The sequence below is a fragment of the Dromiciops gliroides genome, chromosome 5, assembly GCF_019393635.1.
Source record: "Dromiciops gliroides isolate mDroGli1 chromosome 5, mDroGli1.pri, whole genome shotgun sequence".
Lineage (NCBI taxonomy): Eukaryota > Metazoa > Chordata > Mammalia > Microbiotheria > Microbiotheriidae > Dromiciops > Dromiciops gliroides.
The window spans coordinates 292,427,186-292,441,489 of NC_057865.1; the positions used below are offsets into that span (position 1 = coordinate 292,427,186).

General features: G+C 42.4%; 1 protein-coding gene across 5 annotated transcripts in view; it reads left to right on the forward strand.

Moving 5' to 3' along the window:
• The window catches only part of EP300 (E1A binding protein p300), a 90,951-nt gene that overhangs the window by 53,991 nt on the left and 22,656 nt on the right, over positions 1 to 14,304 (forward strand). For all 5 annotated transcript variants that reach the window (XM_043965691.1, XM_043965692.1, XM_043965695.1 and 2 more), the window contains exons 5-11: positions 1,501 to 1,614; positions 3,160 to 3,396; positions 7,243 to 7,336; positions 7,934 to 8,071; positions 8,889 to 9,006; positions 9,345 to 9,519; positions 13,868 to 13,945. In XM_043965691.1, coding sequence (XP_043821626.1) covers positions 1,501 to 1,614; positions 3,160 to 3,396; positions 7,243 to 7,336; positions 7,934 to 8,071; positions 8,889 to 9,006; positions 9,345 to 9,519; positions 13,868 to 13,945 — 954 coding nt within the window. The remainder of the gene's footprint in view (positions 1 to 1,500; positions 1,615 to 3,159; positions 3,397 to 7,242; positions 7,337 to 7,933; positions 8,072 to 8,888; positions 9,007 to 9,344; positions 9,520 to 13,867; positions 13,946 to 14,304) is intronic.

Here is a 14,304-nt window from a genome sequence, read left to right on the forward strand (position 1 = left end):
TGGGGGGGGCAATGAGGGTTAAGTGACTTACCCAGGGTCACACAGCTAGTAAGTGTCAAGCTGCCCCAAAATGTTCCTATATATTAAGCTTCAGAGTAAGACTCCTTCCTGGCTTAGCTTTTTCTAAGATAGATTTCTTATCAAGAGACGGAGCTAAAGTATGGTTACCATTATTGCATATTCTGGTGAAATGAAAATTAAAATAAATACAACTTCATTGGCTCTCAGGAAAATCAAATATTTGCCATTGGACTTTGTATTGTTAGGGGTTAGACCTTCTAAAGAAAGTTTGTGGTCCTTAATAAAATTGGGGGGGGGCAGTGAGGGTTAAGTGATATGCCCAGGGTCACACAGCTAGCTAGTGTCAAGTGTTTGAGGCCGGATTTGAACTGAAGGCCAGTGCTTTATCCACTGTGCCACCTAGCTGGCCCTGATCCTTAGTAAATATTGAATGTGTTTGGGGTCTGTCCTTGCATGGGTGTGTACATGTATGTGTATATGTGTGCATGTGTGTACGAAGAGAGTCCCTAATATTTTATGGAACAACTGAATAGGGTTCTTCAAGCAGTGGTACTTCCTTGTACTGCCCATTAACGAACAAATGAAGTCTGAGGATTTACTCTATTCAGTTGTGTGGGAGGTATGTTTAAAAAAAAAACCACAACAGCTTTGGTGCATTTCTTTGTCCTCCCCCCCCCCCCCACCGCCCGGCCGCGTGCCCCTCCCCCCTTCTCCCCCCCCCCCCCCCCCCCCCCCCCCGCGCCCACCAAGGAACACATAACAATTATGAACCCTGTAAGGCCACATATAAAGGAATTCTACACTGTCAGCCTCAGTTACATGCATTCAGAACAATAGTTTCAGACTTCAAATTGAATCCAAGAAGGTTGAGGGAATTTTGGCTAGACCAAGGAAGAATCTTTGAGGCAGTATGGTGATATGAATGAATACAAGAAGGTGGGGATGGGATTCACAGACCTGAGAGGAGAAATAAAGTTGAGCTGAGCACTTGGACAGGTCCTGCTCATTTGTTAAGTGTTCTCTGCTGGTAAAAGCCATTTTTATTTGGCAACAAACAGGAGCTACTATTGGATGTTTTTCTATAATGAGGTTCACCAAATGAGACCTGAAAATAGGAGAATGCTGCGTCCTAAGGTCCAAGGCCTTTGTCTCAGTGCTGTCCTTAGGGAATATATGTGAAAGAGCCCCTAGTTTCTCTTGCCTTCAATTTTTGCTTCTCCGTGGCTAGAGAAGAAAACCAAATGAGACTGAGTCCCTTGGGAGGTGGTTGAGTCAGGTTTGTTTTAAAGCTAATTTGTATGATTGCCTAAACTGGTTACATGCTTTGGATGTTTGTGGAGAAGATAACAGATACTCCTCTTTATAGGCATGAAGAGTTACCATATTGCTTGACTTGATCTTTGCTTAACTACTCAGTAGACCCAGTGGGCATTTTTTAATTTAAAAAACTCTTCCTTCCTTCCCACTTCTTCTCTTTAGTGGCACATTGTGCTTCTTCAAGACAAATCATCTCACACTGGAAGAATTGCACAAGGCACGACTGTCCTGTGTGTTTGCCCCTCAAAAATGCTGGGGATAAAAGAAATCAACAATGTAAGCCTTTGGTCTCACTGTTTTTGTTCATTATTGTATATAGTTTTTCTTTTTTTTTTTTCTTTTTTTTTCTTTTTTTTTTTCCTTTTTTTTTTCCTTTTTTTTTTCCTGGTCAATGAGGGTTAAGTGACTTGCCCAGGGTCACACAGCTAGTAAGTGTCAAGTGTCTGAGGCTGGATTTGAACTCAGGTCCTCCTGAATCCAAGGCCTGTGCCTTATCCACTGCACCACCTAGCTGCCCCCTTGTATACTGTTTTTCATGAAATCTTAATGTGGAATTCAGGAGTCTGGATGTTTAAATTGTGAAATCTTATGCACAGGTAATGAGAGGGAGGTGTCGTCTTTTCTAGGTTTCAGCTCTCCTCCTCTTTCATATTTTTGAGCACCATGAAGTTGATAATTCTTTTTTGCACCAGAATAAACTATTCAGAATCCTTTATTTTTCCAGGGTAAGATAGTGTGTTTGTTTCTTAAATCTAATTTGGAAAAATTGGAAAATATAGAAGAGGCTGTTGAAAAACATTGATAGAACAAGATAGGAAACCTTTCTTTTTCAACATTGAAATTCTGTGTCCACCAAAAGGATGTTTACCTCCTGCCCTTCCCTCGACTAGCTGCTATGTGTCAAAATCTTTGTAAGTCTATCCTTGAGTTACATGGTATTTTTGGTTCAATAGTCATTTAAGGTCCTGAGGAGAAAAACACTGATAATTACTGTGTAGTTTACAAATCCCCTCGTGTATTGCTTGTTGTGTCCACTTAGGTGTATCATTCATTCATAAGAGGTTAGGTTTTTGAAGGCCTTTGACAACATTTTAAAGGATGGCAAGTGGAAGAGCCTTGATTGCATTATTACTGTCACTTTTTATCTGTGAGGCAGCATGGCAGAGTCGTTAGAAAGGTAGGCTTAGAGCCAAGAGGACCAGAGTTCGGATCATTCAGATACTTATGAGCAGATCCCAGAAGCTCTGTGAGCCTCAGTTTTCTCCTTGGCCAATAGTCCCTGAGAGTTCTTAGGTCCCTCTCCAGATGAGTGAAGATCATGAGTGCCAGGGCCCTAGCCCTGCCCCACTCCCTCCAGTCTGGCAACCACAAAGCATCAAAGTCCCTTCCCGCACTTGTCAATTGTCTTCTGTTGGTAAAAACTGTTTGGATTGGCCGATTTTCTTTTTCTCCTCTATCAGTTCCTTAACTTTTTAACTTTCCAGTCATGACCTCTGAGAAATTTTTACGTGACCCCAGGTGAATGGGTATATAAAATAGGCAGGCGGATCAAACATTTACTGCCAATTTTTTTTGCGACACCCCCCCCCCCACACACACACACACATTCAGTTACATGACCTGAAATGAAGTCCCATAGTTTCAGAATCTTTACCTTAGATCCCAAACTCTTGATATTTTTGGTGGGGGCAGATTGGGGGGGGGGGGTGTTGGTTGTTTGTTTTAGGTCTTGTTGAAAGAGTTGAAAGTGGAATGTTCTGGCTATTTAGCCCTGGGCACTACTTCCTTTTGATGCTTTAACATGTTCTACTTCTTCCCCAGCAATATTGACCGGCGCTTCAGTGGGCATTGGAAATGCTGGTTCTGTAGGGGTGGGTCAGCAAAGTACTCCCAGCCTGAACCCTCCCAGTCAGATTGATCCCAGCTCCATAGAGCGGGCATATGCAGCTCTTGGCCTAACCTATCAAGGAAACCAGATGCAGACCCAGCCACAAGCTCCAGTGAAGAATCAGCAGCCAGGGCAACCAGCCCAGGGCATGCGGCCCATGAACGCCATGAGTAAGTTGGTGCACCCCTCCCTGCATCGAATAGTCTTTTCAAATGCTTGGTGCCGTGGTCTCCATGTAGGCACCTGTGGCATTGCCAAGTCAATTCAGATAATTGTTGGAATGCATATCCTGTTGAGATAGAGATGGGGTCAGAGAATGGGCCATTATTAGGTGGGCTCATATCCCAGTTGGGCACTTTGGGGGATAATTGACATTATGGGGTTTTTATTGGTCACATAAAAATATGAACAAAATGTATCTTATTGCATCTCTTCCTTTCCCTTACCAGAGAGTTCAAAGGGAATAAAGAGAACAGAAAAAGAGAAAGAATTTTGTAAAAATTGGTGCAGTGTATCCCACCCCACCCTTGGCCTTACCCCCTCTCCCAAGAAGTAGAGTAGGCTTCTCTCCCATCTCTTTGGAGCCAGCCTTGTTCTATGGGATATGACAATGTTGTCCTTTTTTTTTTTAAAACTAGAATCTGAAAAATGTCTTCATTATATTCCCTTGTGATTGGTTTAAAGATTCAGAGTAGCCTTGCTGCCTCCAGGCAGCTGAACAAATGTTCATCAGGCCATCCCCGATGAAAAGTTAATCGGGCAATTAACTAGGTTTCACATCCTTCTCTGCCCTCTCATTTTATGTTGCTGTTTGTGAACAAACTTGATAATACTTGGCCATGCTATTTGTTATTCTAACAAAACTAGCTTGATTCCATTTAACTGTGAAAATAGTGATTTTTCTGAAATTTTTATTTAGGCCCCCTTTTCATTTTTACTGTATGTCTCTGTACGTTGCAAAAAGGGTAAAACATTCCAGCCCTTAGAGGTCCTGATTCTCTCCAGGTCTGCAACTCTCTAATGTGCCTTCCTGTACCCCAGAGGGACTTAGCCTTGGGTCTGGCAGCTTGGTTTCATAGCTACATTTCAGTAGAATTGGTTTCCTCAGTAATCCTATGTAGTTTATTTTTTGTATTTTAAAACATTACTCTGAGAAAGGATACCCAGGATTCTGCAGACGTCCAGAGGGGTCCAGGACACAAAACAGGTGAAGAAACCCTTCACTTCCTCATGTGTTGTCCGGTATCATATTTGAATGGTCCCTTTAGGGTACAGCAATGGTTCGTTCAGAACCTTTCTTTATAAAACTTGCTCTGACCTTGTTTGCTTTTATGCCCCTCTGGGATCTCTGCTTTGTGTAGAAGTCAGCTTTATTGACACCTGATTTCTGCAATTTTATCTGAATTCTGTTCTGATTGGCTAAAATGCAGTTACTTCCCAGACTATGAGCTCTTCAAAACATTTCACAAAACATTTCTTACTATAGAACCTGTGGTGGGGGAGTCAGGTGCTTAGAAACTAAAAGCATAACCCTTTTTTAGCAAGCCTGATGTTTTGTACACATATATGCTTGCATGCATATGAAACATGAAAAAAGTCCAAATTTGCTATGATCAGTTATCTTACTAAGATTTACTAAGATTCATGTATTCATTTAAACAGTGGATCCTCCAAAATACGTCTAAAATGGGCTTGGATTTACACAAATCTGCGAGGGTGCCAATCAAGGTATCTGAAGCCTAGATTAGCTGTGTTTCTTTTGTCAAATTGATAGAGCTTACTTGAGGAATGATATAAGGTACCACTCAATAGCTGATCCTTTGTCAATTCCAAAATAATTGTTCTGATTGCTACCCTGCCACTCTTCCTGCTGCCCTCTCCCCCCCCCTTCCCCCAATCCACTCTCCTCCCATCACATTGGTTCCCCACTTTCAATCATCTGTCCACCCTGTCACATCCAGGACAAGCGTTTTTCCCCTCTCTCCCCTCACTCTTCACAGCGCTGCTGATTTTAATTTGGGAGGAACCTCAGAAGTTATCTTTTTCATTTAATAGATAAGACAATTCCCTGCACAAGGTCACACAGGTTGTAAGCAGTAGAAAGTGAATTTGAACACCAGTCCTCCTGTTCCAGATCCAGCCTTTTTGAAGAATCTGTATGACTCTCTTCCCCAAGCTCTTGGTACATCATTCTCATGATTCACCCATCTTTGTCTTTGGGAATAACTTTTCTATTCCCAATAGCCTTGAATGTTAAAAACCACCATTCTGTCTTAAATGAAGTCATCATCTAATTGGACCTTCTTCATAGCTGTCTCTTCTCTTCTCCACCAGCCGCCCCCCACCCCCATCTATATGCATATGCAGAAGAAAGTTTGGGTTCCCATTGCTGTTTACCATGTCATTTCCAGACCATTTTATCCTTATCAGGTTAAAAGAATAATTCCCTTGATTTCTCTGTCTCCATGTCAGCTCTATATTGGCATGCTTACACCTTATGGCATATCACCATCTGTCTGCTAACTATGCTAACTACTAAGTCTAACACTATTGCCCATCCTTTCCTCCTTGCTAAGTTTTTGTGGCCCTATTCTCTCCCTGTTCTCCTATTGCCTGCCCACCTGCTCCTCCTACTCTTTGCTGCTCACCATACACCTCAGCTCCCATTGACCGTTTCTATACCTAACCCTAGTTTCAGTTCCACGTTACCAGCTGACGCTTGAACTTGTCAATAAAATATTCCAGAGAGACCTCTTAACATGTCTAAAACTGACCTCACTCTCTTCCTCCAAACCTCTGCCCTTCCATGCTTCTGGTGTCTCAGTTTCAACACAGGATTATCAGCCTGGTCCTCCTCCGTCTGCCTCATTCCAAGCATCCAGTCATTTGTTATATCTGCTTGGCTGTTGCCTCTGGGGTGAACTCTTGGGTATTGAGTTTTTAAAGCACTATACAGCCAACTAGTGTACCTAGCCACTTAATTAGATACTGATTAACAGGTTGGGCCAGCTGGGCCTAGAGAGGACTGGACCCATGAAGGGACCCACTTGTCACAGGAAAGCAAGTAGGAAGCCAGAGAATTCTGCTTTAGTCTGTGTAGCTTTTCCTAGGTAAAGTCCCATTGGGTCACAAGGGGCAGGCCTGCCTTGACACTCTGTGCTGAATTAAAGCCTCAGTTTCCTTATCCTTCCTTAAATGGCAATAATACCTGTGCAGCCCAAGAGATTTATTACACAGCTTATAAATAGAAAGTGTTGGTAGAAAGAATCTGGTTTTAATTTTTATTATCAGCAGAGGCTTAACTACCAGAGGTTCTTACCAAGCTTTGGAGTCGCTTTCACCAAGCAAGCCTTTTACTCATTTGTTCTTTCTAAAGAACTTGTTCTCTACTCTGTCCTTCTTATATTCTTGCAAGCTTGATGTGAATGGTTCCTGTTGCCTGCTGGCTTTTTTGTATTGCATGTCACATGTGAGGCTCACTGTGCACAAGCTAAACCCAGGGGCCATTTGCCTTGTTTGTTTGGTTTGCTTTCTGGCTTTGGAAAGAGCCTTCCTTTGGAGTGTTAACCAGACGCTGTTTATAGTATGACAGAAGGTAGTCAGACCCTTCCCTTGTCAGTCTGTCTATCCTACACCTTTTCACCGCTGCTTCCCTTGCCTAAGAACAAAACTCTGTTTAAGGGCATCATCATTTCCCCCCCTAAAAGTGATAACTGTTTCTAGCTGTTTGCATTGAGCACTATTGGATTGTGGGCAAGCATGTGCCTTCTTTGAAGGAATGGCTGTGTGTGTTCTGAGAAAGTGCTCTTCCCAAGTGTTTAGAGAGAAACTAGATGAAGAAATAGAGAAAAGGTAATAAACACTATATTTGCATCACCAGAAACACAATGAAAATCGGGTGCATTGAGTTGTAATGACATTTTAAGAGCAGCGTTTTTAACTACAGGAAAAAGATGGCTTAGTGTGGAGATTCCTGGTGTGTTATTTAAATTACACTGTGCTTGCTTATTAACCAGGTGCCAGTCCTATGGGTGTCAATGGAGGTGTGGGGGTTCAACCATCTAGTCTGCTCCCTGATACAATGATGCATTCAAGCATGAATTCTCAAAAGTAAGTGATTTTGGTTAATGGTCTGTTTGATATTTGTTAGAAATGATGTATTGTTTATTGATTCTTTTATTCGTTACCCTGGATTTGAAGAACACTCTACCTGTTGAGACCAGTAATTAGATTAGGCGTTAATAAATATCCAGTTTGGGGCAGCTAGGTGGCACAGTGGATAGAGCACTGGCACTGGAGTCAGGAGGACCTGAGTTCAAATCCGACCTCAGATACTTGATACTGGCTGTGTGACCCTGGGCAAGTCACTTAACCCCAATTGCCTCACCCAAAAATATATATAAATAAATAAATATCCAGTTCAGCACAGGCCACAAAGAATTGGCATGACAAAGCTTACTACTTGCTGGGGTATCTGTTTTGCTAAATACTATAAGCAACCTTGTTATAGTGACAGAAGTGAGTTTACATTCACTTCTTTGTTAAACTCTGGGAAAGCATAGCTTTTAATCTCAAAATTTCAGAATGTTTTTGGTTTTTTATAAAGAAGAGAAGATCCAAATCACCATGAGAGCTTTTTGTCTTAAATAGTGTCTTTTCCTATTCCTTCTCCTTAGTGTAAACTATTTTATTGATTCCTTTTTAAAGCCCAATGATAAATGAGAATGCCAGTGTTGCCAACCTGGGGGCTCTGCCAGCAGCCAACCAGCCAGCCAGTGCTGGAATTCGGAAGCAGTGGCACGAAGATATTACTCAGGATCTCCGAAATCATCTTGTTCACAAACTGTAAGTTGGTGGGCATGTCTGCTTCCTGACAGTGACCACATGCTCCTTACACTGAGCATACATCCCTCCTCTAGCCTGGGGCTGCCACTACCTCAACGACTCTGGGGCCCTGACTTGTGTCACCTGTCTCTCTCCTGGCCTTTCCGTTCTTATTTTGTATTGTCTTATACTGCTCACCATCCTTCCAATCTAGAACTTTTTCAGGGATTCTCAAGCTTTTGTATTCTGTACATCTCTGTGGGACAAAAAAAAAAATCCCCTTGATGCACTTCCCTCATCTCTTTCCCTTTCCTACCACAAAGAAAGCAATATCAGAAGAACAAGGGGAAAGAATTGTATTATTGGGGGGGGGTTGCTTGACCAGGGTCACACTGCTAGTGTCAAGTGTCTGAGGCCAGATTTGAACTTGGGTACTCCTGAATCCAGGCCTGGTGCTTATCCACTGCACCACCTAGCTGCCCCCAATTGTGTTATTTCTAGTAACTGTACCATACATATTTTGGTGAAAGGGCTGGTTTTATTTTATACTGATGTACTTACTCTGCATTCTGGGCAGCTAGGTGGTATAGTGGATAGAACACTATCCCCAGTATCCCAAAGACCTGAGTTCAAATCTAACCTCAAAGACACTTAGTCACTATGTGACCCTGGGGCAAATCACTGAAGCATTCTTTGCTTCAGATTTCTCCTCTGTAAAACGAGCCAGAAAACAAAATGACAAACCACTCCAGTAGCTTCACCAAGAAAACCCCAAAAGGGTCAGACACGACTGAAAGTGACTGAATGACTACTCTGTATTGACTGTTTCTGCCCTCAGTGTCCAAGCCATATTTCCAACGCCGGATCCTGCCGCTCTCAAAGATAGGCGGATGGAGAACCTGGTTGCATATGCTCGGAAAGTGGAGGGGGACATGTATGAATCTGCAAATAGCCGAGTGAGTCTCCCACCTCTCCCTGCCTCACTGGTAGCTCATATGTCATTCTTTCTGCATCTTCTGTTAGCAGTTTGGTTTGTCTTCAGGTCTCTAATCCCCCAGGGAAGATGGGTCTGCTTTCCAAAGCTCCCAATTTACGAGCTGATATCCCCATTGTAAAGCCAGTTACTAGGGGTGTCTCCTTTCTGGTGGGAAAGCTGCACCTACCGATTGCCCTGAAGGGACAAAGGCCAGACTACTCACTCCTGTCCAGGCAGATCTTATAACCCTTTGTTCACTCATCCTCCTGCCACCAAGTAACATTCTCTTCCTCTTTCTCTTTCTCAAATGATGAAAAGGCTGAGTACTACCACCTCCTCGCTGAAAAAATCTACAAGATCCAAAAAGAACTAGAGGAGAAACGCCGGACCAGGCTCCAAAAGCAGAACCTGATGCCCACTGGCCCGGGTCTCGCACCACCTTCCATGAGCCAGGGGCCCAACCTAGGGCCCCCTCCGCCCTCAATGGCTGCCAGTGAGTGCTGCCCCTGGGGTGTGTTTGAAGGCTGTGCTTGCCTTCTGGGCAAATGAGAACACACAATGAGGATCCTACAGTAGAGTAGTCTGGGGTCAGAGAAGGGAAAGAATAGGGGAAGGGGCAAATGGTGAATTGAAGCTGTCTGGGACACATCCTGCTCAAGCTAATGTCCACTGTGCAGTTGGAGCTGCACTACTGGAGACCAGCAGAAAGGTGGTGACCGCATACGGTGATCAGGGCAGCATCAGAGCAGAGAATGGGGCATATGGACAAGACATTACAAAAGGCCTTGACAGCCAGCTGAGCGTTGGGGTGAGATGGGCAAAGAATCAAGTGACCAACCCAGGTATTGGGTAGTGGTCCCCTCTCCCATCCTCTACCCCACCCCCCACACAAAAGATTGGGGGTGAGATCATGAGTTCAAGTTGTCAAACAGGCATTTGGAGATAGAAGGCCAGAGGTCACCAGGATGATTGGGGCTGGGTGAAGTCAATCACTGGCATTGAGATAATTGCATTCATGGGAGCCGATGAAGCCACAGAGGGAAATAGTCTGAAGGGTGAAGAGAAGCCTGGGATTAGCACACATAACCTGGATGAAAATTTACCAAAGGTGACTGAGATGGAAATGTCAGGCAGGGAGGAGATGAGAAAGAAGCAAGGGTAGAAAAGTAGGACTAGGCAGTCCCAAGTGGGAAGGGGATGTGAGTGCTGGGGTCACCAAGGGGAAGGGGAATAGGGAGACCCACCATGGAGAATGGAGGTTCAGAATCACTGGGATAGAGCTGGTCTTGTTCATCTTTTAAGGAATGGCTTCAGGTTGGCTCTTCTCCAGTCTCAGCTGGAGCCTGAGGAGGATCAGAAGGTAGAGGGCAGTCCGCAATGAATTAAGATAGAAATTGATGAAAAAGGGAAGACTAGGGCTTGTTTTAATTGAAAATCGTGTTAATAGGATCAGATCGTTTCATGGCCAAAACGGGGGAAATGGTTGGGATGAAATTACTTGGACTTCTGTTTGTTGAAAAATCAAAATGCCAGTTAATACATTGAAATCACCCTGGAAAGTGGCCTGAAATGACTTCCCACAGGGCTCACGGATAAAGACAGAGAAGTCATCTGGTCCCATAAGAGAGCCAGCTGTTATTTTGTTCTTTACCTGCTGTGGGAAGCCCTTTTGAATTAGAATTCTCAATCGCCAGAGATGGATACATGTTACATGGAGAAATGAAAAGGGGAACTTAAAGTAAAACATTTATTAGCAAACTAGGGCAAACATCCACCTATTTTTGTGTGACTCACAAGCCAACAATGTTTTATACATTATGAAATACAACTTTATTGCTTTTTAAAATGTACAAACCGTTCTTCGCTCCACATGCAAGACTTTGACAATCCCTGTCATTGTGCTCGTTAGGAAATGCTTTGGTTTAAAAGCAGTTAATATAAAACTAAGGGTTTTTAAATCAGAATGATTAGTCTTTAAAAAAATAACCCAGGGGCGGCTAGGTGGCTCAGTGGATAAAGCACCGGCCCTGGATTCAGGAGTTCCTGAGTTCAAATCCGGCCTCAGACACTTGACACTTACTAGCTATGTGACCTTGGACAAGTCACTTAAGCCCCATTGCCCTGTAAAAAAATATATATATATAATAACCCAGGAAGCCCTTTTTAAAGCATCCAGTCAAACACCACCCCGACCCCCCCTACACACACACACACACACCCTCCAGTTACAAGCTCTGTTTCCAATGGACCAGCACCAATACAGTGTCCAGGTCCAGTCAAGTGCTGATACTACTCTATTCTGTACTCATGGGACCATAACTTGGGTGTATTTTTTTTAATCATAAAAGTATTTTATTATTTTCTAGTTACATGTAGAGATAGTTTTCAACATTTGTTTTTATAAGATTTCTAGTTTCAAATTTTTCTCCCTCCCCAAGACAGCAAGCTATCTGATATTGGTTTTATATATATATATACACAATCACATTAAACATTTCTGCATTCGTCATGCTGTGAAAGAATTGGAGCAAAAGGAAAAATCCTCAAAAAAAAAAATAGAAATGGTATGGTTCAGTTTGTATCTAGATGCTACAGTTTTTTTTTCTGTATTTTGAGAGCATCATGAATTTTGATGCAAAAATCTTAAGTGAGATATTAGCAAGGAGATTATAGCAAGTGATCACCAGGATAACACACTATGACCAGGTGGGATTTATACCAGGAATGCAGGACTGGTTCAATATTAGGAAAACTATTAACATAATCAACCACATCAATAAGAAAACTAACCAAATTCATATGATTATTTCAATAGATGCAGAGAAAGCTTTTGACAAAATACAGCACCCATTCCTAATAAAAACACTGGAGAACTTAGGAATAGGTGGATCTTGCCTTAAAATAATAAGTAATATCTATCTAAATCCCATCAGCAAACATTATATGTAATGGGGTAAGTTAGGGGCATTCCCAGTAAGATCAGGGGTAAAACAGGGATGTCCATTATCACCTCTGTTGTTTAATATTGTGCTAGAAATGTTAGCTTTAGCAATAAGAGAAGAAAAGGAATTAGAATAGGCAAGGAGTGGGGCAGCTCGGTGGCACAGTGGATAGAGCACTGGCCCTGGAGTCAGGAGTGCCTGAGTTCAAATCCGACCTCAGGCACTTAACACTTACTAGCTGTGTGACCCTGGGCAAGTCACTTAACCCCAATTACCTCACTAAAAAAAAGAATAGGCAAGGAGGAAACAAAACTTATCACTTTGCGGATGATGTGATGGTATACTTAGAGAATCCTAGAGAATCAACTAAAAAACTACTTGAAACAATTAAGAACTTCAGCAAAGTTGCAGGATATAAAATAAATCCACTTAAATCATCAGCATTTCTATACATGACCAACAAAGTCCAGCAGCAAGATACAGAAAGAGAAATTCCACTCAAAGTAACAGTAGACAATATAAAATACTTGGGAGTCTACTTGCCAAGACAAACCCAGGAACTTTATGAACACAATAACATAACACTTTTCACACAAATAAAATCAGATCTAAATAACTGGGAAAATATCAATTGCTCATGGATGGGCCGAGCTAATATAATAAAAATGACAATTCTACCTAAATTAATTTACTTATTGAGTGCCATACCAATCAGACTACCTAAAAATTATTTTATAGAGCTAGAAAAAAATAACAATTCATCTGGAAGAACAAAAGGTCAAAAATATTGAATGTGTTCTTTATTGTATTGGGTGTATTCTCCAGTTGTAAAGAGGATCATTTGAAAACTGGAGGCAAAAGCAGTGGGGGGAGGTTCTGCGAATCTCGACAGAATCTCAAGGGTGGGAGATACGAGGTAAATACTAGCTCTTTTCTGATTGAAGGGTCTGATACACAGGAGAGCACAGAGTCAGACTAAAGCCAGGGAGAGAGCAAGGACAGTGAAATCATCCTCCCATACCTACCTGGGAGTTCTAGCAGAGCCACTGGATGTTCCATTATTGGGGAGAGTTTGATTAAATGAGCAAGAAGTTTGAATTTCATTGATGTCTGTTGGTTTACATTTGTTATTAAGGTACAATGGTTCTCTAAACCTTCTATTTAAGGAGAGCTTCCTTTTGATTAGAATATGATAAAGCATCAGACTATCACTGATCCAAGAAATGATTTGTTTCTTCATTTTTCAACTAAGCAATGATCCCACCCCAGTCTGGGGGGTAGGGGGCAGCCAGGTGGCACAGTTTAATCTTCTTGAGTTCAAATCTGGCCTCAGACCCTTACTAGCTGCATGACCCTGTTTGCCTCAGTTTCCTCATTTGTAAAATAAGCTGGAAGGAAATAGCAAACCAATTCTAATATGTTTGCCAAGAAAGCTCCAAACAGGGTTATGAAGAGTTGGATAGGACCTAAACCACTGGACAAGTGACCAAATAATTGAAAAATAAATGGGGGCAGCTAGGTGGCACAGTGGGTAGAGCACCGGCCCTGGAGTCAGGAGTTCTGAGTTCAAATCCAGCCTCAGACACTTAACACTTACTAGCTGTGTGACCCTGGGCAAGTCACTTAACCCCAATTGCCTCACTAAAAATAAAATAAATGGGAATCTATAAGTGTGTGCATGTGTGATAGAATATTATGATTCTTTTGGAGGAAGTGCCGGGAAGTTTCAGAGAAGAGATTTTATTTGAATTGGGCGGTGCAGCACATCTCCCAAGACCAAAGATCTCGGGACAGAGAGAGTCCCTGGAGTCCATCTACTCTTATTTCAAATGTTAGTGGGTGTTATTTTTTATTTTGGAAGGAAGATGTTTGTCTGATCTTGGATTTCTTTTCCCCCAGATGGTCCTTTGCAAGACCCAACTATGATCCGTGCCAATGTTCCGAACCAGATTATGACTCGTATGCCTCCACAGGCAGGTATGTCAAGACAGGCTACAGTTCGAATAGAAAAGAATCTTGCCCAGTTCTAAGCATGGCAGAAACTACTCATATGTAGATCTCAAGTAGAGACCCAGAGTTACCTGAATCCAATATCTTAACCTATTGAAATCTTAAGGAAAGCAGAAACAAAGGGGTTATGACTCAGAATGGTGTGCCATTAAAACTACTATTGAATCGGGGCAGCTAGGTGGCGCAGTGGATAGAGCACCGGCCCTGGATTTTCAAATCTGGCCTCGGACACTTAACAATTACTAGCTGTGTGACCCTGGGCAAGTCACTTAACCCCAATTGCCTCACACAAAAACAAGTTAAAAACTACTATTAAATCATACATT